General features: G+C 44.8%; 1 protein-coding gene across 1 annotated transcript in view; it reads right to left on the bottom strand.

Moving 5' to 3' along the window:
* The window catches only part of WLS (Wnt ligand secretion mediator), a 97509-nt gene that overhangs the window by 17513 nt on the left and 53174 nt on the right, over positions 1-26822 (bottom strand). The window contains 8 exon segments of the mRNA XM_035727317.1: positions 221-311; positions 1550-1693; positions 3656-3716; positions 4077-4174; positions 5237-5405; positions 8517-8653; positions 9663-9824; positions 15126-15250. Of these exon segments, the coding sequence (XP_035583210.1) occupies positions 221-311; positions 1550-1693; positions 3656-3716; positions 4077-4174; positions 5237-5405; positions 8517-8653; positions 9663-9824; positions 15126-15250 (987 nt within the window).

A 26822-nucleotide genomic window follows, 5' to 3' on the forward strand; every position in this document is an offset into this window, starting at 1 on the left:
GCAACTTTCTTCCTCCTACGAGGCTATACTGAAAGGGAAAATTCCATCCACCTCTGGCCAGATGGTTAAGTTCCAGAGTAGAGCGCCTTAAAAAACATGGCTTGAGGAGCTGCCTAGTATTACAGCCTCCCTGCTCCTTCCTCAGCAGCTCTCTAGAATTTTCTGTGCAAAGTGGAGGCACCCCTCCAGGGACATTCTCACCCTGACGCAGTTCAGGGTCCACTCACCTGGCTAACAATGAAGAAAATGACAGTCATAGCGGCACAGGCCAAGGTGATCAGCATGAGGAACTTGAACCTGAAAATCAGCCCCTATTGGGAAGTAGAGAAAGAGTAGATTACCACTCTCCCGCTAGCACCAATCCTTTTCTCAAGATATAACTCTGTAAAAAACCAATTAAAAAAAAAAAGCTATAAAACAAAATCCCTAAGAGGGACTAGTAAAATAATTTCATATAGTAACATTTCTCCTGCAGAGGTGAAGGTGACTGAAAAATTTATTGGGCCAAACGTTTCTTATGTTCTTATCTCTCATGAAACAGTGATACCAGAGCCTGGGAAATTATATTCACAGCACGTTGTGAGGCTGCTAATTTCCCTGCTAAGCTGGTTATGCTTCTCTGCAAGGGTTCAAAGTCACCAAATCCAAGTTTTCTGCGGTTGTAATAAAATTCTGCTCCAGTGAACAAAAAAGAAATGTGCATATTAATCAACATGAAGTGGATTTGGTTGAATTTTCTCATGTGTCACTCCAGCTCTAGAGACAGGCAAAGCTTCAGAAAGTGCCCAGGGTTTCCCAAGAGCAGGATTTAAGGAAACCTGTGTTTCAGGGAAAGACACCTCTTACTTGGGGGCTCTTAGCTGCAGATCCACTGCATATAAAAAATCTGGAGTTCTGCAGTTTCTGTTTCTTTTCACAAAAGGAATTAGGCCCATGTCTCCAGGGACAGCCACTTAGGCATGAGTCCAAGGGATCCTTGAAAAATTAAGAATGTGTTGCTTGCATTAGAGATTAGAGGATGTTGAGTGTTTTCCCTTGAACGAGGCACATAATCTATAAACAAAGATCACTGAATTCTATTTGATCACCTGCTGGATATTTTAGGGGAAATGTGGCCTCTCCAAGTCTAAAAAATCAGATCACCTGGGCTGAAGCCCAGGCTCCAGGCTGATTCTCAGCAAGGGAACCTTACCTAAAGCCTCACCCCAGCCAAAGCCCTGATTCCACCCTAATCAAATCTCCCATCTAGTATCACCCACATTCCATCCCAAAGCTGAAGAACCTGCTGAACAAGTTCACCCCTTCTGAGGACAGAAAGACATATAGATCACAGAAAACTCTAAGATCGACACAAGCCAGCTAGATGCTTCTCAGAGTCGGAGTTAGCCTCTTATTTTGCCCAGAGATCCTCAGTGACAGGAGAATTCCTCCATATGCATCTGAAATAAAGGCTTCTCATCTCCAGGTGTAGGTGTGTGGTGTGTGTTTACACACCAAGCAGGAGCTCCTGAGTCACCAGGTCCCCCCGCGAGCCGGGAGGTTTGCTCACCTCGTAGTGCAGCCGCCGGACTTTGCTCATGGCCGGCAGGCTGGACTGCTTCCCACTGATGTTCCGAAACACCTGAAACACCATGAAGCACAGAAACAGGAAGTAGAGGCAGAGGCAGATACCAGCCACAATGATGAAGGCCATCTGACGGTTTCCAGTAAAGGAAAGGGCAGGCTCGCTGACGACACAAACACTTCTCCTCCGCTCTCTTGGCAAGGACACCCGTGGTCTCCAAACAGGGGATAAAATATTAAAACCTGGCATTCTAATGCCAGCGATAGAGATTTTCAGACACAAAAGTACAACAGAGTGGAGTGTTCCAAGTTGTTTTCTAAGGCAAGTGAGAAGAGGAATGGAGGCTCGCTTATTAGAAATGCAGACTCCAGGGCCCGCCCGAGACCTACTGGATCAGAATCCGGGTCGTAGCAAGATTCCCAGGAGATTGGTATGCACAATCCATTTGAAAAGCACTAAAATACTGGGTATTGGTTGCAAATGACTGGTCAGGTAAAACGCTGCATTAAAATCACCAGAAGAGTTACAATACAGCCCAGGTTCCACGGCAGATCTATGGAATCAGATTTTCCAAGAGCAAGGAAACCAAGTATAATCGTGTTGAGAACCAGTGGGCTAGTCCTTGGATTTTTAGAAGGAGACTGAGACACCATGGATTCAGGAGGTGATGACGGGGTTGGGAGCAGCAGCTTCAAGGGATGCTGGCATGGGATGGAAGTCCTTGAAGTAAAACCAGGGATGAAGTTCTGTTTGCAATTTTCTGTCACCACAAGAAAAATCTTATCAAATGGAACAGAGAGCAGAAGGGACAGATGGCCAAGGTGGGAGATGAGGGTGGGAGCAGTATATACTTTGAAACTGATCAGGGCAACTCTAAGACCCATCCTGAAAGCTCAACCCGAGAACCACCAAGGCTTGGGGAACACTGAGCTGGCTTGGGAGACAGGTGACCTGAATCTAAGTCCTTTCTGCTACAACTCTACCCCAAGCTGCATATTTTAAAATATTTTAACAAGCGTGAAATCAGTGTGTATATTTCATTAAGTAATATATTCAATGCAGTTTCTCCTTCTTTCCGAATGCCGACAGCACCCCAGAATGAAGGGAATATAGCTCTTTTTTTTTTGCTACAGGCCCTGACATTTTATTTGCCTCCCTGGACCTTCATCATATATGGACAATGAAAGGGCTGAAGTAGACTTAACGTTGTAAGGACTCCCCATTGTTGTGCAGCTCACATTTTCGGGAGGAAGGATGGGAGTAGGGGAGAGCTCAACTCTCTCATCTTTATTAAGGTAATGATACTACTGAATCAGTTTGCTCACCAAATTCTTGTGATACTAAGAAGCCCACACAAACATCATGGCCAGACAAAGCCTATTTACCAGCACATGACAAGGTATTATCCATCAAGATATAATACAAGTCCAGCCTTTCTCCCCACTACAACAGAGGAGAGTCTTTTTCTCCAAAGCACTTAACATACTATTCAGGAAGATAAAATATTTAAATCCAGCATCCTGAAGGGGATAAGAGAAGACTGTCACTTCTGTTTCATGAAGATGACTCAGAGTTTATGCCAACCAACCAGAAGCCTCCGCAACTCCTCTGGAACTAATCACCTTAGCCTTATCTCCACATGGTCTCAGAAATGAATAGCAGCAGCGTGGTACGCTGGTACCCCAAGGTCACTGTAAGAAGTCTCACACACGGAGGACTTCAGAAACAGGCTCTCCCACAGGGGCCCAGAGATGAACCTCCGTGGCTCCAGGGAAAAGCTAGTCATGCTTGAGTCTGCGGTAAATAAGTGTATCATAGGTCATTTGGACAGGCTGTGGTAAGACGAGCAACTCTGAGCCCTCTGCCATGGGGATATGCTGCACCTTCCTCATTTTGCCTGCTCTCACCGGGCTTAAAAGCAAGCATTAATTCTTCTGATTACTTGCCTTAATTGTGCCATGATCACTGGTCTGAGGATCAAAGCTCTGGCTGAGCACACATGGAGAATATTAGCAGGACTTAGAAAATGATCTGGGGGAACCCAGCGGCTGTGGGAAGAAATGAAACCCTGAACTCATCAAGGAAGGATACGGCCAGCTCTGTCCCGACATCTGTAGTCCAGATACTGTAGAAGGGATTCGTGAGTGTACCCCTCTACAAAGAAAAACGAGATGGAAAGACACAATTAATACAGAGGCAAAGGGGGACTTTCCTTTTTACACATCCTCTGCTTCTCAGCCAGAAGGGCGGGGGCTGTGTATAGACTAAGAAAAGTTCACAGACTTAAAGAGAAACAGAGTTTGAGGGATAGGACCAGCACAAATATTTTCCATCTAGAAAGAGCTTTGCCTTTGATTTCAGCCCAGTCCTTATCTGCGGATGTGACCATGTCCAATGCTTCCAACCCACAGGCTCCTGAACACCATTCCTCTTTTTGAATCCTCCTCCCGAGGAGCTGGGGTGGACATGGGGATGCACAATTCAGCCCAGGATCCCACAGGCACCTGCTCACCTCTCACACATGTCAAATATGAAGAGACAGAAAGAGCCAACAGCAATTGGTCCGACTTGCTTCCAGTACCCTGCTATGTGATTCCGCTCGTGCTGATCCTGAGGGAAATGGAAATGAGAAATGACATCGGGGAGAGCAAAGCAATTCTACAGGTAAGTCAGTCATTCTAACAATCCTGCTGACCACCTGTTGTATACCAAGCATCCTGATAGACTATAGGCATATGAGAATGAGGAAAACCAAAATCTCTGTTCCAGAGGAGCTCATTTTTTATCAGTCCCTCCATAAGGGCTCTCATAGCCATAAGAACAGGATGCTATGGGAACACAAAGAAAGGCCTTGTACCCTCAGCAGTGGAAGTTCTGTGGTTTGCAAAATAACTCATTCCGAATTAAATTAAGTGGTTTATCGTGTGTGTCTGTCAGGCGGGTGGATCCCAGAGGACAAAATAAAGACTTAAAGGCATTAAAATATGTCAAGTGATAGCACCCCAGCCATCAGCAAACACCTCTCTCTCCTCTCACTGCTCTCCTGGAAGGGCTGCAAGACTTCAGAAGCAAGGATCAAACCCTAGTGGAGTTTAAAAGCAGTCCACTCCTATGAAGCTGGTTGCCTGACAGGAGGACCAAGCTCCAGCTGGCATATCACCTGAGCCACAATGTGAGGACCGCACCATTCTTATTTTTAGCCATGGTATCTTCAATCCCTCCTGAAATAGGATTTGATGTCTGTGCAAACTGAGACCAGGGAGGTCAGTATTTCAGGGTAACAGGGGTTACCAGGCCACCTGGACAAATTGCCAGCTGGAAAGAGCCAGACCCACATTCTCTGGGTGTTACCTTGGTCCTGTGGACAAGCAGAGCTGAAGCCAAAGCAGAAGAAACAGTGATAATCACTGACATTTGTGTGTTTACGTTCTGTGAAATACTCACATTATCTCGCTTAAATCTCACGAAAACCCTATACACCGGGCCTTTAAAATCCATGTTACAGATGAGAAACCGGAGATTCTGGGGCAGTCCCTTGCCGGAGGCCACGTGGCTAGGTAACAAGTGGGGGAGTCAGAATTTGAACCGGCGTTCTGACTCCAGAGCTCAGTCTTGCAGCCACTAGTTGATCTTGTCTCACCCCCGTCCCTTCCTCCCTCAGAAGGCTCTTACCATCATGTGCTCGCCACAGAAGATGATCCAGAAGGAGAGGAGCATCGCGTAAAAGATGCCTTGCCGGATGTCGCCGAAGAGTAGCATCCAGGTCCAGTCAAATCCAATGGAAAACCACTCCACTGGGATATTGATAAAAGTCATGGAAATCCCAAGGGCAAAGATGACTCTGATCATGAGAAAATAGCAGGAAAACCACTTTATTCATCTGGGAGGTAGATTTTCCAAAACAAAACAAAACAAAGGAACAACCCAGTTTGGGGAGTTGAGATGTTACCTATTGAGACTGAAGCCATATGATCAGTTTCTTAGCTCTCATAGTGAGTTTCTACACCCAGACGCAAAATGCTTTGTGTTGTTGGCACCACTGCGGGATGAAGGAAGCCTACATTAACCTTTCTATATAATTGAAGCTAACCTCCTTAGTGCCCTGCACTTTATTTTGGTACCACATCAGATTAGGAGCTTCCTCCAATGTTTTTCCCTTCCTTTGCCTTCTTAAACAGACCTCACTGAACATAACTATCCTCTTTTACCTATTTAGGTAATCATCAAGCTGATCATTAAGAATGCTCATGATTATTATTGTGATGATGATATCCTCCTGGACAACTATGAATTGGATAAGCATGTTTGTTTCAATAAGAAATTACTCCAAACAACAAGAAATACAACTTCTTTTAGCTGCTTGTTTAGTTTTCATTTTGCTTTTTCCCTACTGCCCAATTAATTGCCATGGCTCTATCAAATATCATTCATTTGTCACTGATTTACTCATACTTTCAATCATACCTATGAAATACCAGTGTTAATTAAGCACGGATCACATGCCAGGCATTTTGTTAGGGCCATAGATAACCAAGCGAGGTGGTACTCTTCTACTCATGGAGATAGATTTGGTGGCTGAGCCAAATAAAGCGTGACAAGAGATATGACGGAAGTGTGCACAGGCTGCCCGAGGGACTTCTAACCTTGACGGAGACAGAAATGGAGAGGAGTTGTGAGTCACAATTGGGGAGGTGGAAGGGCATTGCTAGCAGAGGGAAAAGGCTGAGTGGAGGCACAGAAGCCTGGAACAGCCTGAATCATTTGGGGATCCGCACACGGAGGAAATGACAGGACATGAGGAAATGCCACAGGACATGACACCAGAGAAGTAAAAAAGGCTGAGTTCATGAAGAAACTCGCCATCAGAGAACTTATCTTGAAAACACTGAGGCTCCAATAAGAAGTTTAAACAATGCAGTGACATCATTCATTCAACAAATTCATATTTATTGAGCTCCTACTATGTGCCAGTCACTATTCTAGATGCTGAGATACAGTAGTAAACAAAGTAGGCAAGGATTCTGCTCTAATGATGCTTGCACTTAGAAGGGGTGAGAGGAGGGGTCTGCGAAGAAAGGTAACAAATAAATAGAGAATATATAAAGAAAAATAAAACAAGGTAAAAGAATGAAGAGAGAAGGGGTATTACTTTATATAAGATGGGTAGGAAAAAGACTCTAAGATAAGAGACATTATGCCTAGGCCTGAAGGAAATGAGAAATTGAGCCACAGAGCTATCTAGGGTAGAGCATTTCAGATGAAGAGAACAGCAAGTGCAAAGGCCCTGAGGTGGGAGCATACCAGGCATGTCTGAGCATCATCAAGGTGGTAGCGGGAAAGGAGATGAAATCAGAAGTGGCAAGGGTCCAGGTCATCAAAGGCTTTTTATAGGCCAGGGCAAAGGAAATGAAAAGCCAAGAGTTTTGAGCAGAGGAGCGACAAGATCTGATTTACACTTGAAGGGGAACACTGGCTGCTCTGAGAATAGACTGTAGGAAGGAAAAGAGTGGAAGCAAAAACAGTGGAGAGGCTATTGCAATAATCCAGGTAAGAAATGAGAAATGATGGGGAGTTGGATTAGAGGGTACCAATGGATATGGTGAGATTCCCTGGTGGGTTGGATGAGGGGTATGAAAAAAAAAGAGAGAAGTAAAGGGTGACTCCTACTTCTCTAACCTGAGCAGTTGAAAGGATAGAGCTGCCATTTCCTATGATGGGGATGCCTGGGAGAGGAGCAAGTTTGAAGAGGGAGGAAATAAAATGTCCTTTGTATGTGTTACACTTCTGTGCAAGTGAAGATGTTAAACAGCTGGAATTCTTGGGTTTAGGGCTGGGAGGGGCTGAGGTTGAGGATATGAATTAAGAGTCATCAGAGCATGATGATTTTTAAGACCACGAGACTAGATGACATCACTTCAGGAATAAGCATAGCTAATGAAGAGAAAAGGTCTACAGACGAAGCACTGGCTCCAAAGTTTAAGAGGTTGGAGAGATGGTTGGAAACAGCACTGGAAACAGAGCGATGGTCAGCAAAGGAGGGGAGTGGAGGAGGCTCTGTGAAGAACAAGGAAGTGACCATTTATGTCGAATGCTGGTGATGAGTCTAGAAACTGAGAAGTGACCATTGGATTTGGGGTGTGAAGGTCACTGGTGATCCTGTCAAGAGCAGTTTTTTTTTTTGAAGATTTTATTTACTTATTTGACAGACAGAGAGATAGCGAGAGAGGGAACACAAGCAGGGGGAGTGGGAGAGGGAGAAGCAGGCTGCCTGCTGAGCAGGGAGCCCGATGCGGAGCTCGATCTCAGAACCCTGGGATCATGACCTGAGCCGAAGGCAGATGCTCAACGACTGAGCCACCCAGGCGCCCCAAGAGCAGTTTTAATGAGGGGTGGGATGGGCTCAAGAAAGAACAGGTGGAGAAGATATATAGATAAGGTTTTTGAGGAGGTTTGTTGTAAAGAGGAGTAGAAAAATGGTGGGATGGTTTCAGGGGGAAGTAGGAAAAGTAAGAGTTTTGTCCAAGAATGAGAAATGGTACAGTGTGTTTGTATATTAATGAGAATAATCCAGCAGAAAGAAAAAGTCAGTAATGTGGGACAGAAAGGGGATGTATCTATGATAGTATTGTCCTTCTGGAGGTGAGAGGGTTGGGCTTGGGAGCAAGGCAGTTTGTTCACTGTGACAGAAAGAAGTATTTGACCCAGACTATGGGAATGAAGAGCAAAGACAGAACAGAGAGCCAGAAATGTGAGAGAGGTTTAATCCCTAGGATTTAATAATAATTTGCATGTGAAAGCTGAAGGAGAAAAAAAGAGTCCAGGATGATTCATGGTCCAATCACCAGCCCAAGTAACACACTGACCACTTGAACTAGACCCCAGCAAAACCAGGACCATGGCAGGCAGATCTGCGATGCCAGTGCTCCTTGAGTGCTCTGAAATCAGCTCTTACTTTTCTAGAAGCACTGGGGGTCGGGACATCATAGTGATCCTCCTCCAATACCACACCATAATGATGAAGATGCTGGGTGTAAGGAAGGTCTTCATGGCAAACCACACCTTGGTGAAGCCTCCATTTTGATGGATTCCCTAGATAGAGACCAATCATAATTTTGAAGGTGAATAGATCTTAGTGTTATTTTCTATCAGCAAATGCATTTTCAGGAGAGGTGAAAGCAGATCTTTTCTGCTGAACTTTCAAGATCAAGAGCTTTAACACTCATAGCATATACTCTCTTCGTGTTCTCCCTAGCCCCTCCTCAGGCACTGTAGAAATCTAGATAAAAGGCCAAAAAAATGGACCCACTCTATAAACAGGAATCATTAAGAACATGATCAAAGGTCTTTCTCTAAGGTTTTTTATTGAAAAATTGAGATATTTTAAGATGCTAAAAATGTTGGGATTGGTAAAATGTGTTAAGGTAAATCTGTATAGTGGAATGCTAAGCAGCACTGCAAAGTATATTTATATTATAGTCACAATATACTATTAAATGAAAAAGGTAAGGAAGAAGGCAGTTGAGTAGGATCTTTTTTTTGGAAAGGATGTATGTATCTATATAGAAAAAATATGTAAGGAGATATATCAAAACCTCAACAATGATTGTTTCTCTAAATATTACAGGTCATTTTTATGTTCTATATGTTTACTTGTGCTTCCTAATTTTCTACAATAAATTTGTACTTCATATGTGATTTTTTAAAGATAAAAAAAAAAACCAACCTCTTGCTCCATGTTCTAATTTTTGCCTATTAAACAAATCAAATGGAAAGAACCTAAAACACCACTACTCCCTTTAACATTTGTGCTTGCAAGGTGAGACATGTAAAAAAAAAAAAAATTACTTTTATCTTGGTGTTATTTATGCAATCATGACCATTATAATAAAATCTTAAATGGGTATAATAATTGCATTACTTTCCATTTAAGCTGTCAGCCATCATGGGCATGTTATTTCTATTTCTCAGGTTAAGTAACTAACACACAGAAACACCCAGAGTGAGAGGGAGTTCCCTGACAATACACATGCCCACAGACCAGTGTTCTGAGCCCGTGTTCTACTGTCCCATGCTGCCTGGATCCATTAGATTCACTTACCACCAACTGAATATCCTTTATTTCCCCAATCCCAACGTTGATTTTCTTCTTTTCATTCACAGGCAGCCGGATGTTCAGAAGGTAGTACTTATGAGCTACAGACCCGATTTCCATGAAAGGAAGGACATCGCATTCATAGTAACGGCCCTCATACTCTGGGGTCTGGAAGAAGAGCAGAAGTTTGAGGCAGAATCACTATTTCCAATAGACTATGTCTGAACTGTCTCACCCTTGCCGCATATCACCAGTGCTAAAAAGCTAATGCTTAAAGGGATACCTTAGGGCTACAGATAACAGGGTGCACTGGAGGCATGACGTCCATTGGCTGCTCCTCACTGCCCCCACCCAAAAAAAACCTAGCCACATGTGAGGTAGAACCAGAAATTTTATTTTTTTAAGATTTATTTATTTGACATAGAGAAAGAGCACAAGCAGGGGGAACAGCAGAGGGAGAGGGGGAAGCAGGCTCCCCACTGAGCAGGAAGCCCAATGCGGAGCTCGATCCCAGGACCCTGGGACCATGACCTGAGCTGAAGGCAGACGCTCAACCTACTGAGCCACCCAGGCGCCCCAATAACCAGAAATTTTAGATAAAAAACAGAAATCTCATATATCCCTTAACACTTGCTCAATTCTTCAGTCCTCACTAAGCCTCACATGAGACTAAGCTGGTCTCCCAGGACTACAAGGGCTTTTTATTTGCAGCACATCCCTGGAGCCCTCCAAGGCTATACGGACCGGCCAACTTCTGAATGTTCAGGAGGAAGCCCTTTGATGTTCATCACACTCTTAAATGATGGCTAGTTATTTTCATGGTTTTGGCCTGAAGGAAGGTACAAAAAGGTGAAAATATCTTCTTTTTACTGATTTAACAGAAAAAGATATCAAGGACCACTTAGAATTTGGGGAAGATAGAAGAGATAAAAGGTAATGTGAGATTAGTTTATTAGAGATGCCTACTTGGGATTTTCTTCGTAACTGCCCAAGAGGTAAGATGGCAGAAGGGAGCAGAAATTGTACTTAAACCAAATTTAGCCCAACATCTAGAACACCTCTTGGACTTCTTGCCATGGTTTGAAGAGCTACTGCCCCGAGCATGGTTGTGGGAGATTAAAGAGTAGGGGGTACAGGTTGCTTTTAAAAACTGAATTCTGCTCTGCCTCACCAGGACTCCTGGCTATGTGTTCCTGCCAAGAGGTCAGGGTAGGGGAGTAAATATGGGCACAAAGAGGCATGAGCTTTAGCAGCCAGGGACTTTTTCCTATAAAAGAGATGAGTGTCTGCCATCAATGTAGGGTTTATATGTCAGCTTCACTATTTGCTGGGTGTACACCTCTTGATCAAGGAAGGGAAGACCTAATTTGCTCTTCCTAAGCTTATATTCTCAGGACCAACATAAATTTTTTTATATCTTCAGAGTAAAAAGTCCAGTGGAGAAATCGGAAGGAAGATAACAAGAAGTCTGCACCTGTGTATGAAGGGTCTCTGACTGACCCTTTTGTGATCTTGGGGAGTTCTTTATTGGACAGTCAGAACTTAAGAGTGCAATAAACAGAATTTTGTATAGAGACAGAGACAAAAGTAAAGGTAGAGCAGGCTAATATCTGGATTTTACACTTCCATTCTTCCCTTCCTCACTCACAGCAAACATTACTAATCAATCATGATGGTTTTTCATCTTCTAAGGTTTGAGGGGCTCTTTCAGAACTATTAGTTGACTACACTTGGCTTAAGAGATTTTAAAAATTCTCGTGTAGAGGGGCGCGTGGGTGGCTCAGTCGTTAAGCGTCTGCCTTCGGCTCAGGTCATGATCCCACGGTCCTGAGATCGAGCCCCACATCGGCTCCCTGCTCCGCGGGAAGCCTGCTTCTCCCTCTCCCACTCCCCCTGCTTGTGTTCCCGCTCTCGCTGTCTCTCTCTGTCAAAAAAAAAAAAAAAAAAATTCTTGTGGAGAAAGCTTCCTACTTCTTTCCCAAACTTCAGCTGCGGACTGGATGAGTCTTCCTCTACAGATTCTTTCTCTCCCCTCTGCTCCTTTCTTTTACACTTACAAATCAGGATGAGTACTGGGGCTTTACAGGAACTACTGACAATACATTGGAGTCTCTAATTTGGCTTCAGATTAAGCTGCATTGAGGAAGCGGATTACCCTCTGTGGTAACAGCATGAAAAAGATTTTCTGGTATGTTTCCATTGAGGGTCTTGTTTTATTTCTACAAATTGAGATTTTGGGAGGGAAGGGAATAAAACTTACTTAGTCTAACGTCACTGACTTGATTGTGTTTCTCACCCAAGGTCCCAAAGTAGTAGGAGTATTGGGTTGAGGATATGGGTCTTCCACGTCCAGCCTCCAACTCTGATGGGGAAGAGGACCCTCGAGTACAGCAGGGAGAAAAGAGTGATGTTGCCTCAGACATGCCTAATTGCAGGCACGGTGCTGTGGTAAGGAAGGCACCAGACTCCATGCCAGGAGACTTAGAATCTAGCCCAGATCTGGCCCCCTGCTGGGGGAAACATAATCCACCTCATTCAGCCTCACTCGACTTCTAAGCAAAACAAGATCTCTGCGGTTCGTTCTAATTCCCCATCATGGTTCTCTGGGTGTCCTCTACTTCCCTGTACTAACAGAGAGGGTAACACTACCACTCCATGAGACAAATTTACCAAAGTTGAACAAATTAGACACATCAGATTCTGGGATCATGGCCTGGTCTACCCGTCTTGGAGACAAATTCACTGTATCCTGTTGGGAACTCTTCCTTATGCAAGACGGTTCTGCCAGTATTTAGGGCACTTAGGAAGAAAGACACTCCCCCCCTCTTTCCTTTCCCCCATCCCCCTCAGCCCTCCCCCAACTCCAGCATGAGACTGGCTAATTAGGACAAATTACAGCAGGTGGCAACTTGACTCCCCCTCCCCCCCCACCCCCGACTTCACAATCCACCAGGGACTAAAAAGCTTTAAAGCAATTTCTCATTTAATCTTCAGACTCAAGACTAAATTTCACTGCAATCAAAAAGCAGAGATTTGATGATTCATTTCCTTCACACTTTTCAAGGTTTAATATCTTTCTTGAAAGGGATCAACACATCCTAAAGATAATTAAGCAGCCATCATTAAGAAGCAGTTGCAGACTTCTTAATGACCTCCCCCTCACTCTGCTTCTCAAAGCCCTCCAAGTGCATAAGGTGAGAAATGACTTTTCCCTTTTCCGAGGATGAAATTCCATATCCCAAGTCTTTATATCCTTTAACTTAGATATCCAACCAGTCTCACTTCTCAAAGATGCATCAACTTGCAGTGACAGCTAGAAAGGTTTTAATTAATTTCCCCCATTGCATGCAAAGATCTGAAAACATCAGATATTCCTCTCCTGCTCCCTCCAGTTTCTCTCCACCATTCATTTTCCCCTGCAGATTACCCCCCAAGCACCTACCCCAAACAATTCCAGATGACTTTTTTGGGGGATGGTGCTATAATTGGCAGCCAGCGGAGGATCTAAGGCAATGACTTTTAAATTTTATCGAACTTGGGGCACCTGGGTGGCTCAGTCAGTTGAGGGTCTGACTCTTGATTTCAGCTCAAGTCGTGATCTCAGGGTTGTGAGATGGAGCCTGCATCCGGCTCCGTGCTCAGTAGGAAGTCGGCTTGAGATTCTCTCTCCCTCTGCCCCTCCCCCAGCTCGAGTGCACGTGCTGGCACACACTCTCTCTCTCTAAAATAAATAAATAAATCTTTAAATTTTATTGAATTAAGGAGCTGAAATCCTATTAAAACACAGATTCCTTGGTCCTCTGCCTTGAGATCTTGATTCAGAAGGTTTTGGGTGTGACCTGGAGATTTGCATTTCCTACAAGCTCCCAGGTGATGCCAGTGCTGTTGGTCCTCAGACCACACTTTCCCCTAGGAAACTGGGGAAGGGAGAGTTAATAAATACCAGGTGCCCCAGCAGGTCCTATGTATAGGGTGTATGGCTTGCCCACAAGAGTCCTAGTGGCCCACCTGGTTAACATCCCCTTTCATTCTCAAACATATCCCGGAGTGGGTACTGAATAATAAAGTCACCCTGCTGATGTTCATTATCTCATCCAATCCTTATAAAGAATCCCAAGGCAGGTATTATTATTCCATTTTGCAGATAGGCAAATGAAGCTGGGACAGATTAACTACATTTGCCAAAGGTCATATAATAAGTAAGTGATACAGCCTAGAATTGGAGCCAAGTGTGTTTTGCTCCAAATCCACACTTTTACCTAATGTTAACACTGTGAACCTGCCCCTCCCCATCTTACTCCTCTTCGGGGTAGGATGGAAAGCTGGGGCACGGTACTCAGTAGCTTCAATGTGCCACACCTACTATTCCACAGGGAACCCCAACTTTGCAGTGAGAGGGAAAAGTGAGGCCAGGAAATGCCAATGCAAGAAGAGGAACTAAACTGATCAATGCAGCAGGTACTACAAAGCTGTCCAAATCCTTTAAAAGGAACTGACCTGACAATACCAAGTGACAAATGGCATAATGAAGAATGTGCTTCAGTGTACTTCACACACAAAAAATGAGACCATTTCTGTACCTGAAGGGACATCAGAGATCACCTCTCTGAGGGCGCTCCATGTCAACACATGGAGGTGGGTAAGCATGAGTAACAGTAACTATGGCTCCATTTCATCTTCACAGAAACTTTCACAACTGGGGGCTAAGTAAGGTAGGGGAGTCAGCATCTCGGGAAGGCATGTGTGCGAGGACAACACTTGCCTGAAAAGGGCCCCTGGCTAATTGTGACCCGGTCCTTATACCATCGAATCTTACTATGCTCTGAGGGCCACTGAGTCCATCTTTGCATTTTCATTTATGAGGAATCATAAAATTGCCAAAAAGAAAACATCTCCCTATTTTCAATGCAGGAGAGTAACCTCCCTCCCATGGGCAGCTGAATGAGTCTTTCTGGAAGAACCAGAGAAGGGAGAGCCTTAAAAATGGGCTGGAAGACCCAGGTCTCAAATGAAATTAGATTTCCTCCCTCAGGGCCTCTTTTTGTGTGTGGTGTTCACTGGGATTTTTAGTCTTTGTACCTGCACATTAACTCTGGCAACAAAGAGATGCCTAAGAAACAGAGAAGCAGATACAAGCATTGATCCAATATGAACAGATTCTCACACCTCAAAATAACTTAGCGACGTTGTTCAGACACTCTCAGCGCTTAAGCAGAGAACGAAGAGTTTATTTTTATGGAGGTATTTCCGAGAAACATCTACATCACTTCAAAAAGACGTTCTTTCTTCCTGTGCAGGGACATAAAATCTCTGCATTGCCCTTTTCTCTATTAAGACAAAGGATGATGACTAACCTTTGTGGGTCATGCATACTGAGAATAAGAAATGTATCTATGAACTGTAAAGTAAATCTCACGTACCTGGAACCCAAATAAAAACCCTATCAACTTAGACATCAAGGCATCCTACCTTGGGGGATGTGAAGGTACATTTGAGTTTCCGGGGCACTCGCTCATGGGCCATTTCAGTCCATTCAGCAAACATATCATCACGGTAAGCCAGGGAAACATCCATGGAAACTTCTGCATTTTCTCCTGCAAGAGACAGGATGCACAATTCCAAAATGGCAACTGGGAATGTATTTTGATAACAGCTCAAAAATTCTCATAGGCTCTGCCATGGAAACCAACAAAAGAAACATATTAGTTCCTAAGAAACTCCAAATCCAAGTCTCCAAATCTGAGAACTTAAGAAGTCATAGGGTGAATGTCGAAGTTCGATGCTCAGTCCCTTCCATTACCACTCTGCAAGGAGTCAAAGAGCTTCCACTTAAACTCCTCCAGAGACAGGGGTCTCACTGTCTCTGAAGCAGCTCAGATGGTCAGACTGTGACTCATGGTCAGCACTTACCTTCCTGAGACTTGCAACACTGGTCCTAGGTCTGCCCATAAGAGTCCCATGGAATGTGAGATCCTTTTTCCACAAAAGTGCCTTACGTACCTGAAACCCATACTTCATCTGCCTGTGTCTTCTTTCCTCTCTGATAACAATTTTCCAACCACCCCTCAGAGACATGATTTAACTACCTGTCTTCTGAACATACTCTAGTCTCAAGGCATCCTTCTTAAAATTCCTCCCCAAATATGGGATCTGTTACTTCTCAAAAACTCAAGACCCATCTGCAAATTCTGGGGAAAGTTAATGTAAAAGATGAAGGGTTTTTCCAAAGTTAAAGATTTATACACAGGGGCGCCTGGGTGGCTCAGCCATTAAGCATCTGCCTTCGGCTAGGTCATGATCCCAGGGTCGTGGGATCAAGCCCTACACCGGGCTCCCTGCTCCATGGGAAGCCCGCTTCTCCCTCTCCCACTCCCCCTGCTTGTGTTCCCTCTCTCGCTGTGTCTCTCTCTGTCAAATAAATAAATAAAATCTTTAAAAAAAAAGACATACACAGATAAGGATCTAATAATGAACATGTAATTGTGCAAATGAATATTCACATGTATTTCCATATCAGTAAGGACCATAAGTGGGTTTAACTCACCACAGAAGTCATTAAGATTAGATTAATGAAAATCACATCTATCCATTTTGTCTGTTTTATACTGTGCCGAGCAAGTTCAAGAACAGAAGAGTCTTAATGGGGCAAAAAAAAAGCACAGATCACATTTCCAAAATGACTGCAGAGCCAGCTCTCACTGGGGTTAGGAGATGGGGCTCAATTCTAAGCTCTGGAACCTGAGCACATAACAGGTCACATGGGGAACAGTTAATAACTGCTGTCTGGAAAAGTAGGGCTTTCTATCCACTGGCCCAGTGTGACCTGAAGCCAGTTTGACAATGTGAACCCCAAGTTGTCTGAAATCCAGAAAGAGAAAGAAAGAATGCAAGAAAGGAGGAACTTGAGGCCACTTGGATTTAGATGAAACCCTCAATGAACATCGGAGCCCCGCTATTTATTGGTACTATTTAAATCCTCACACACAGTGAACTGGCCATTCCTCTTTTCCTCCTCTCCCTCCTGAAATACCACAGAAACAACAGTAAAGAAAAACAAAGGACATTAAATCACAAGGGGAAAAAATGGTAATGACATGAGCAGACCAGAGAATGCAACAATTTTTTTTAGAAATGAAAAATAGATGAGGTAGGGCTTCCTGACAGCCACAGAAAGGGGCACAGCCTAAATTGCTACAGAACAGACATTCTGGAAAAGTGAACCATTATGTCCAACAGACACCCAAGGCACTCAAAATCTGAAAACACCCATGTTACAGAATGCAGAAAACGCCAGTGAGGCATGGTGCTGATAACAGGGTAACTGGGTTGAAGTCTGTACACAAAAGTCATTGGACCTCTGGCTCTTCTATCTCTTCCCACCTCTGCACAGTTTGAGGGGAGACTCTGGACTTGACACCAGGCAGTGCAGAGATTCAGGGCTGAAAACAAGGAAAAGACGAGTGTACACATAAGAAATTGTGGGACACTCAGCTCCACAGAAGCAAGGCTTTGAGTTTGTATGTCCTCTTGGTTGGGGCCCAAGCTGACTAGAGCTGCTCCTCACTTGACAGCCTCAGTGGTCAACAGAATGAACCAGCTGAAGCTCTAATATTAGGCACCAAGCTACATCCTTTTCATTTCTAACACTGGCATTAGAAATTGGGACTTTCAGCTATGTGGAAAGAACACTTCCAGAACCACAGGCCTCAAGAGTACAAATCTGAAAAGCTGTAAAAGAAGTTATCAGTCCTTGGAGCCCCAGAATTCAGAGCAGCACTGACCCTGGACATCGGCAGGAAGGGCCCTTAATCTGGGGTCCACATTTTAAAGGACTCTGCTGTCTGGCCCTCTTCCAGCTACCTTCCTCACAGGAAGAGAAACCCTCAAGTGCAAGGGACATGGCCAACCAGAGCCTAACCCTTACCCCTACTTTTAGAATATGCTCCAAGAACTCAGACCTATTTTCCATGGCCTTGAAGGGCCGAGGGTCTTCCCCAGATCTGGCCTCCCAACGTCAACTACACAACCACTTATGCACTCCTGGGCTCAGAAGTGGTGAAAGGCTACTGTTAGTATGATATAGCCAGATATTGAGCATAGAGGTTGGGGTGTCCACAACATAGCACTCAAAGCTCCTTTTTGTAGGGGATGGAGCCAGGGGTAGAGAGCAAAGGTGTTCAGGGGCCCACACTCCTTGGTCAGTCCCATTTTGGCTCAGAATTCCGAGGGGTCCAAGAATCCTAAATTCAAACCTGGCTTTCCACTTCATTATGAAGGTAAATTTGTTACAATCAAATAATAGAACTAATTTGGCTTAACATTTTTGTTGGCCCAATTTATCACTTTTAAGTATCTAGACATATGACAGCTATGCTTTCATAGGCACTCTTGCCCTGGGCCCCACAAACATTAGGGATGAGCCTCATTCAGAACAGGTGCCTCAGAGAGAGGGAAGGCCAGGCAGACTCACCTCCTGGCCTGCACCCAGCTTTAAGAGTTATTCCCATCTGTTGGGAATCCCTAAAGGAAAAACTGTTTTAAAATATGCCATTAAAAGCAAATGAATTTTAAACACTGCTTTCATGTATGATTACTCTGTATTTAGCCCCTATGACTTCCGTGCTTTCATTTAAATTACCTCACTTAATGTTCCCAACAAACTCTATGAAGTGGGCACAGATATTTCCTTTTGATTAGTGAGTGAGTTGAGGTCCTCAGATATTAAGTAATTCGCCTGAGGTCATATTGTTGTTGGTAACAGGAGGGACACAACTATTTTGAAATTGCCTTAAAAGACAATCATCTTTTTTACATTGCTCAAAGAAGACTGGCTACCTTGTGATGAAAACAGCCCATCAAACTAATCACAAAAAATGAATATGTATGCTCTGTGCAGACACCCAGTCCTTCAGGCCTCACACCCATCCAGTGGGGAAGAGGTTAGTAAATGGCAGGGCTGGGACTTAAACCTGGGTCTGCATCACCCCAGAACCCCACTCCTCTCTACTACCTTTGTTGGTAGAAAACAGCAGACTTTCAAAAGAAACTTAACAGGGGGCAGCTAGCTGGCTCAGAAGGTAGAGCATGCAACTCTCGATCTCAGGCTCAGGCCCCACACTGAATCAAGCACAGTGTGCAACAGGCCACTCAACTCTAACCCAACACCCTTCGCAGCTTCCTGCAGGAGAGAAATATGTGGCGCTCCTCCCAGGCCATGCGCGTGGCTTGTAGTGTGTCTGGAATTCTCTCCTAAGCTTTGAGGTAAAGGGCTGCTGAAATCTACACAGCGCCATTTCAGAAAACTGGAGAAGTATGACGTGGCATAATGTCACACCACAGCCACCATGAGGCAGAACTGGGCAGTCTCACCAGACCTTCTGCTCTTGTCAAGAGAAGACAGAAATGCGGATTGTTTTAAACCTCTCTCAATTTCTAAATGTCAGTAATTAATTCACTAAAAACAAAAACTAGGCTAAAACAAAATGAAACAAACTCTCTGTGCAGTTCATCTACTAAAGTATCAGGTGACTTGAGTCATACTGTGAAGGGGACACTTCATACAGCCTCCACATCACCATTCTTCTCTTTCCATTTCACCATCAAGTAAAGTTCTTCCTAAAGCTTTCTATTATTGTTCACGAACTGTATCCCATGTTCCACCTAATCCGCACACATCACTTACTTCCTGTGCAGTCTGGGGCAGGTGTCATCCTTCCTGAGGTAGAGAAGTCAAGACTCGGAAAGCCCCACCTCTAGAAACATCAGAATCAAACTTCTAGAGCTTCATGAACTGTAGTCCTATGCCTTTTTACTGTCTTTCATGGTGTACTTAAAAAACAGAAACCACAGGGAGAATGGCAGGTTCAAGTGACCCTCTCTCGCCTTCCCTCACTGGACTTTGTGATATCACTGCACCGCCAACCCCCCGACCCCTCGCTGGGGATGGATGCTCAGGCTCCTTACCCTGTTGGAATAGGACTTGCCTCCTAGGATTCTGTGACCATTAAGTTAGTTACCACATGAAAAACTGCTTAGAACACTGCAGAAAGCATGAAGGACTAGCTACTGTTTTTATCATTTTATTAGGGGAAGTGAAAGTCTTATGCCTACCTTTAATTCCAAATAAATACCAGGTTTCAAGAACATGGAACTTCCCACTCTGAATCCCTATCCAGACCTGGAACACAAAACTCAGAAACAGGAAAGCATTGGGCAGAGGAACCCAGCAAAGCTGTGAAGTCAGCCACCTGAATCATTTTCCCTTCTGCCTCCAATGGACTCGGAAATAAAGTTCAGCTTTAATGACTATGTTGCATGTAATAAAACACCGGTTTCATGACTCCCGGGATACTGCGTAGGCAATACTGCCCTCCCCCCCACTACCCCCAGAGATAATGAAAGTGAAAAACCCAATTTGCACTACCTGGGAGAATGGCAGGAAGGCCAAGTGCCCTTGTTTTACCAGTTCCATGGGGTAAAGTGGTAAGGTATCAATATAGGGCATTTATAGATTTGGAAAACACACAGTTTTCTACACCTATCCCAAACCAGCAGCTTTACTATCCTGTGGGCTGTCCAAGCTTCACATTTCTCAAATGACTTTGGAGACACATTTTGGTTGGGTGGAAAATGCATTTAGAATCCTGCGAAAGGAGATGCGGAAAGATACTGTGGTTCTTTACACTGACTACTTCCATCCTGTTACAGAGGTGGTGCTCTGACATGAGAAATCTGCACTTCAGGGTTCTCTAGGTGCAGACTCAGACTGCTGTTGAGTATCATTACAGGTGGGAAGATCTGTGCCTTTCCGTATTGGGAAGCACCGACCAATCATATCCTTTGGAATCACAGAAACTTCTCAGTTAAACTGCCCTGTCCTGCATAAGAAAAGCATTTGCCAATCAAATCAGTTTCCAAAGACAAGTAGAAAGCCAGAGAGGAGAGCAAGTCCCCTGCATAAGCCAGAAATGGTTGGGGAGAAAAAAAGGAAGAATCTGAGCACCCCAAGAAATCGAGGGCAGCTGCTTAATGTTAAGAATGGACGCCGGTGGGGTGAAGCAATGGAAGATGAGGCTTCACTGGGGAAGCGATCGGATGCTTCTCACTTAAGACTTTTTGAAACTGGCATTTGCCGGCCAAGATAGTACAGAGTTTGCCAGCCAAAGAGATCTGTTTTGCAGTTCTATCTTCACGACTTGCTGGATGAGTGACCTTGAATAAGTCTCAGTTTCCATGTATGCAAGATGGAAAGAGTGGGACCTTCTTCCCAAGGCTGTTGACAGGACCATTTGGTACACAAGCACTTAAACTACTAGTTTCCCTTCCATCCAGGTTCAGGATGGTTGGGTTGACCTGTAAACTGGAAACAAAGGGGAGAAAAGGGAGGGCAAGCTGCATGAAGAGGAAATAAAGAATTATTTTATGGTTGTCCGAAGCTTTTAGGTTCCCTGAGAAACCTTGGTTTTCCTAGGCCCTTGCCCTGGGAAAAAACTAAAGAAATTTCAAAACGCTCACAGGCATTCCCACATTCCATCGGGGAGCTGCTAGTCACCAAGGATTGTTTGGGTAACCTCAGAAGGAGGCCGCACAGACGAGCCTCCTCCCAGCCTCCAGCAGACATATAATCTGGGGTTATTTATGCCAGCGTTCCTACCCCAATCAAAACCTCTCTGACCTGGCTTGTATTTTCTTGACGCTTTCAATTAAGGAATAACAAAACCAACCCTGTCCTACATCCATGGTTAGGCCTGGCAAAAATGGACTCAGCTAATTATAAATTTGGCCCTGGCTGTTTTCTTAAGATGCCCTACAGGCCTGGGTGTGCAGTTATAAAGATGAATGAGTACAATTATTTCGCAAACCAGCCTAACAGTTGAGTTCACATTACCGCTCTCCTTTGTCTCCATCATGTCAAGCGTTTGCATTTGGGAAAAATATTTTCCACGTCTAAGAAGACATTTTTCTAAGCATCGTCAAAATGATCCCTTGCTATATTGTGGAGCACCATCTCCTAGTTGAAGTAAGCAGTCTGAGATATGCAATGGGGGAAACGTTCCTCACACTGGGCCCTTTGCAAAGTGACATCTTCTTGGAAAACATCCGCTTATCCCTATGGTACCCTATTGTACTGCTTTTAAAGGCTGTACATTTGGAAAAGTAGCTGGGGATATCAACTGTTTTGTAAACAGATGGATCTGAAGTACCACAGGCTATAGAAAAACTACATCCGTTGGTGTTCACAAGGTCGTAGAGTAGCTCCCTCCTCACTCTCTCTGTTTGCCCTGAGAGGTCTCATCTGCCGCTGGGATACCAGTCCCCTTCTCAAGTTCAGATTTCTCTCCCGGGTTTCAAATCTGCACACTCACTCCCCATGGGATGTCTCTACTTCCATGGTTCAGAAAGCCAAACCACCAAAGTTGGTAAACTCTCTGCTCATCAAGTCTTGCAGACATATTGCCCTCTCTCCCCTCACTGTCGCTCCTCTTGCTCAAGGCCACCATCATCTCAGGCCTTAAATAACTCAATCAATGCCCCATTCCTGTCTGTTCTTCACACTGTAGCCAGGGAAATGATTTCTAAAATACTTTCAATGCCTTTACAGGGTCCTCCTTAAAAGGTTTAAAAGTTGAAACTCCTTAAATGGCAAAAAAGGCTAATATCTGGGCCCTGGTTGGCATCCTAGATTCATTATCTTAGGAGATCCCCCCCTATTCCTGCCACCTGGGTGGCAGGTAACCTTGAGTGTAGCTCACCACTCCACCTCCAGCCTTGGAATATGGGTGAGAGCTCAGGCTGGAGAGAGACACAGCCTGGAATCGTAGCTCACCTTGGCCACTCGGTGCCTGCGCAGTGATGGGCAAGTCACTGAACTTTTTTGATCTATAGATGAGGATGAGGCTAATGCCCATCCCCTATGGTTACGAGGATTAAATGAGATCAAGTGGGAATCGCTCAGCACAGCCCTGGCATACAGTAAACAGCAAATGCTGACTGCTATTTTAAGGCTGCTACTCAAGGTTACCTACCCTGGTTGCCCTCAAGGTGCCTGCTAGCACCCCAAATTTTAAAAAGGTCTCCCCTTTGAGAGGATGAATTACCAGAAGGTTCCTTTTCCTCTGTGCTGTAGACGGTACTCCGCAGCTCCACTCATACCAGACTCCTGTTCGTCTTCTAGAATTCCCCAAATTCACTCCCGACTTCCCTCATTCACTAGAACTTGATGAAGTGCCCCTTCTCTTAATTCCACAGTACCCTATGCATCCAGCTCTGTAACACTTATCTTACAATGGTGCAACTACCTCAGAATTTCTCTCCCTACCTACCTCCCACTTAGACTGAGAGGTTCCCGAAAGCCAGGGACTGCCTCTGTCTCACTCACAACTATTATCACCCATGTCTTTACATGATGGATATTCATGAAGTATCTGCCAAATTAACATCATCCTTCTTTCTCCAAATACTTCCATGACCCCAAATTTCTTCTGTTACTCCACGGCTTCTATATCCCACGTGTGTGGTCCATACTTTGCTCTGTTCAGGTGGCATTCATTCTTTGCCCAGTGCCTGCTGTCCTTCCCCTACCCCCACACACGTGCACACATACACACACATACATCCCTCAGAAAGACGACGTTCCTCAAATTTGGCCCAATGGTCTCATCAGGGAACAATGCGCCTGCTCCCCAGGATTAGATAGAAGGGAAGCTTTTAAGGGAAGTGATCCTGAGGGAGGTCCTGTCTCCTTTCCCCCTCTCTATCTAAATTATAATATGGGGTTGCACTAATATTCTGCTTGAGAGGGCTTGTCGGAGCAAAGGAGGAAACAAGATGTAACCTCAGGGGCTAGAAATCAGAATTCTCAGTTTAAGGATTAAGCAAAGCAATAAAAAGGTTGGCCTTTGAGGTATATATCATGCCTGTTCCAAGTCTGTAGGGATAAGAGAATGGATGAGACTACTTGCAGGAGAAGAAAAATTGTACAGCATTCATTGAAGTATGACATGTCATATCTTTGGTAATGTACTCAAGCCTCCTTTGCCAGGTTGAAAGGGAAGCCTAAGAGGAACTAGGAACCCAGAAGAGATGGTGTTGCCAAGACAGAATCAATATACCTCTGAAACCTCTGATGCTTACGGCCCATCCAGTCCAAATCCTTCTTTCATCCACCAAATATTTTTAAGCACCTCCTCGTTTCCATCGATAGTGGGGGATAACAAAACCATACAAGGCGAAGTTTGCCCTTAATTGTTCACATAAAGTAGGGAAGGCAGGCATAAACACAAATAAGTATAATCACATGTGCTTGGTACTACATTCGAGTACATATAAAGTATACAGTCAGCAGAAAAATGCCAAGAGTGCTGGCTAGGGGGTCAAAGAATTTAGCACAGAATACATGATCTTTTGGGTCACCTCATCCATAAGAGGTGATATTTAACTGTGACTCACAGGATGAGTAAGAGTTCATTAGGTAATGAAGAGAAAGAATTGCAGGCAGAGGGAGCTGCATGTATACAGTCACAGAAGCATAAACAGTGTCCTGTAGTCAGGGAAATGGAGAAATCAACTAATTCAATATGGAGGAAAATGGGAAGAAGGCGTGGAGAACAGGCAAGGCTGGAGAGCAGAAGGGTGTGATGACAAAGGGAACAAGCTTGCTCTGAACGCTGTTAGCATTTTGTTTAGAGAGATGTTTAAACACAGGGACCTGGCAGCTGTGTGAAAGGCAGACTGGAATTTGGTAGGGGAAGTAGGGTAGAGAAATCTAGAGATCACTGAGGCCCACTGCACTTCCACAGTGCTCAGCATGTTTTGGATTACTTACTCTCCTAGGAACTATCACCAGAAGGACCCTCCCTGTTTTCCAAGTAATTTGAGACTCAACAATGAACCAATCTTTGCCTAACAAAGCTGGAGAAATCAGAACCATCCAAACTGGCAAGTGTTAAAACACAGGGAAGCAAATATGGCAACAGCTCTTTCGCATTTGACCATAATCAACAGAAATGTGGAGAGAAAACAAACTTGACAGCCAAGGGGAAAAAACACACAGTGGGCTTCTTTGCTTTCTCCCCAGGACTCCATCAATGCACAGAGCATTCAGATTAGCTGATTTGATGGTTACAAAAATCTACCTGCCTCCTCTCTCCCTCTCCCTCCCCCTTCTCTCTGAAAGCAATTAGAGAAGAGAGCTTCATTCACACTGAATCTAAAAATAGATGATGGCAGAGTTCACAGACTGACAGCTGCATTCTCATACAGTAACCAGGAAAGGAAAGGGATGGCTAATTTAACTTAACAACTTCCAAAACAAACAGTGCAGAAGTAGTCCAGGATAAAGAGAAAACACAAAGGTCAGTTCTTCAAAGAACTGGAAGAGGAATGGGGTCATGCTGTGGCAGTTTATTAGTCCTCCCCAAATCCTGATGAAATCAGCTAAGTATTTTGCCCAGATCTGCCCAGAGTCCTTCAGACAAGAGCGCTGGCAGATGAAGCTGCTAAAGGAATCCAAGCAAGATCAGGCAGAAGGGCCGCGACTTGCCCCCTTAACTTCTTCATGCATCACCCAGACACCCATAACCTAAGAAAGTCACTATATTTTCTAGATAAGATAAATGAGTGCATCTCCCCTGCGCCCCCACCACCACCATATCTAAATCACACTGCCTAGCCCAGGGCAGGGAAAAAGAAAAAGTTACCCGGCAAATAAACCAGGAACCTTAAGAGGGAGAAAGCAGGTGTCTAAAAGGAGTGGCCATTTCTTTTCCTGCCCGGGATCCTAAAGTGTTTTTGTTTCTGTCCTCACGCTGGCCTCCCCCAGGAGGGGATTATGGTTGGGCTTCAAAGAAACAAGGGCATGCCTGTGGGCGGGAAGCAGGGTCTCTGCGGCGGCGCTGGCTCTCAGGGCTGCTGTCGGAGCACTGCACCCCAGCATTCCCGCGCCGCACGGCCTCCATCGCCCTGGCGACTAAGCTGTTTCAACAGCTGGGTTATTGCTGGAGTCAGGCCAGTGTTCTCCACACAGAGGATTTGTTTCGCGAGGCTTCTGTGGGGAATTCAGGATTTGGGGCTCTCTTTGCAGCTCAGGTCCTACCCTTGATCAGTTGGCAAGGGCCTTCCCTGGACTCCAGCCCCAGACAGCCATGGGACCACATTGGGCTGCCACCCAGCTTTCCAGGAGATGGACAGACTTGTAAAAGCACAAAGGGGGCATGGGGGGAGAGGCAATGTGTCCGAGAGAGAGAGAGAGAGAGAGAGAGAGAGAGAGAGAGAGAGAAGCAAAATCAAAAACCACCCTTGGCTGAGCCCCAGAACCCCCCCACTGCCCCTCCCTCAATAAAAGGCACCTGCACTAACAGGCTGCTTTTCCTGCTATTCCCTCCTGCCATCTCCCTCAGTCTCTCCTTTGAAATAACTTCTCTTTCCTTTTAGGTGTCATTGGCACCCCCTCTGCCTCCACAAACTTGCCCCTAAACAAGAAGTCCAGATAGCTCGGCCCTCAGCCCCCGGCCTCCCCTTCTCTCATCACATCATGTACACTCATTTATGTTCCTGTCACCTCTGAGATAAGTGGAGCCTGCTGACTTGTCCCCTCACTACCCCAATCTCTAGGCTCTGTGCCCAGCACGGTAGGCACTCCTTTACTAACTGCTGAACAAACCACCCAACTCCTTTGCACTGAGGGGTGACACTTATTTCCTGGGGGTGGGATCAATTTTCATTTCTAGTCCATTCTAGGCTGCACCTAAGAGCTGGATTACCTGCTCTCTCTCTCCTGAATTCACACCAAAAGCAATTGGGCTATCTTTTCTGATATTGAAGAGATCCTAGAACTGTTGAGTTTTCTTATAAAGAAGGTATTGTATTTTTAAAAGAAATAAAAGGATGATATTTCTAAAAGCTCCTATTTGTGAGTGCCTACACTTTCAGATGTGTGGACATTTTCAGATACATCCATGCCAGCCTGATACGGATGATCAGCTGCAGTCTCAACATGAGGAAATTGAGGCCCACACTCATACTGCTAGTGCGGGAGAAAGGCAAAATATGAACCCAGGGGTGCCTGACTCCACAGCTCCACAGCTGTTTGCCATTATGTCACACATTGATGGAGGTAGGAGACCGGTTTCTTGTTCTAGGTAAAGCCACTCATTAGCTGTACAATTT

The sequence above is a fragment of the Zalophus californianus genome, chromosome 4 (genome assembly GCF_009762305.2).
Source record: "Zalophus californianus isolate mZalCal1 chromosome 4, mZalCal1.pri.v2, whole genome shotgun sequence".
NCBI classification, from domain to species: Eukaryota; Metazoa; Chordata; class Mammalia; order Carnivora; family Otariidae; genus Zalophus; species Zalophus californianus.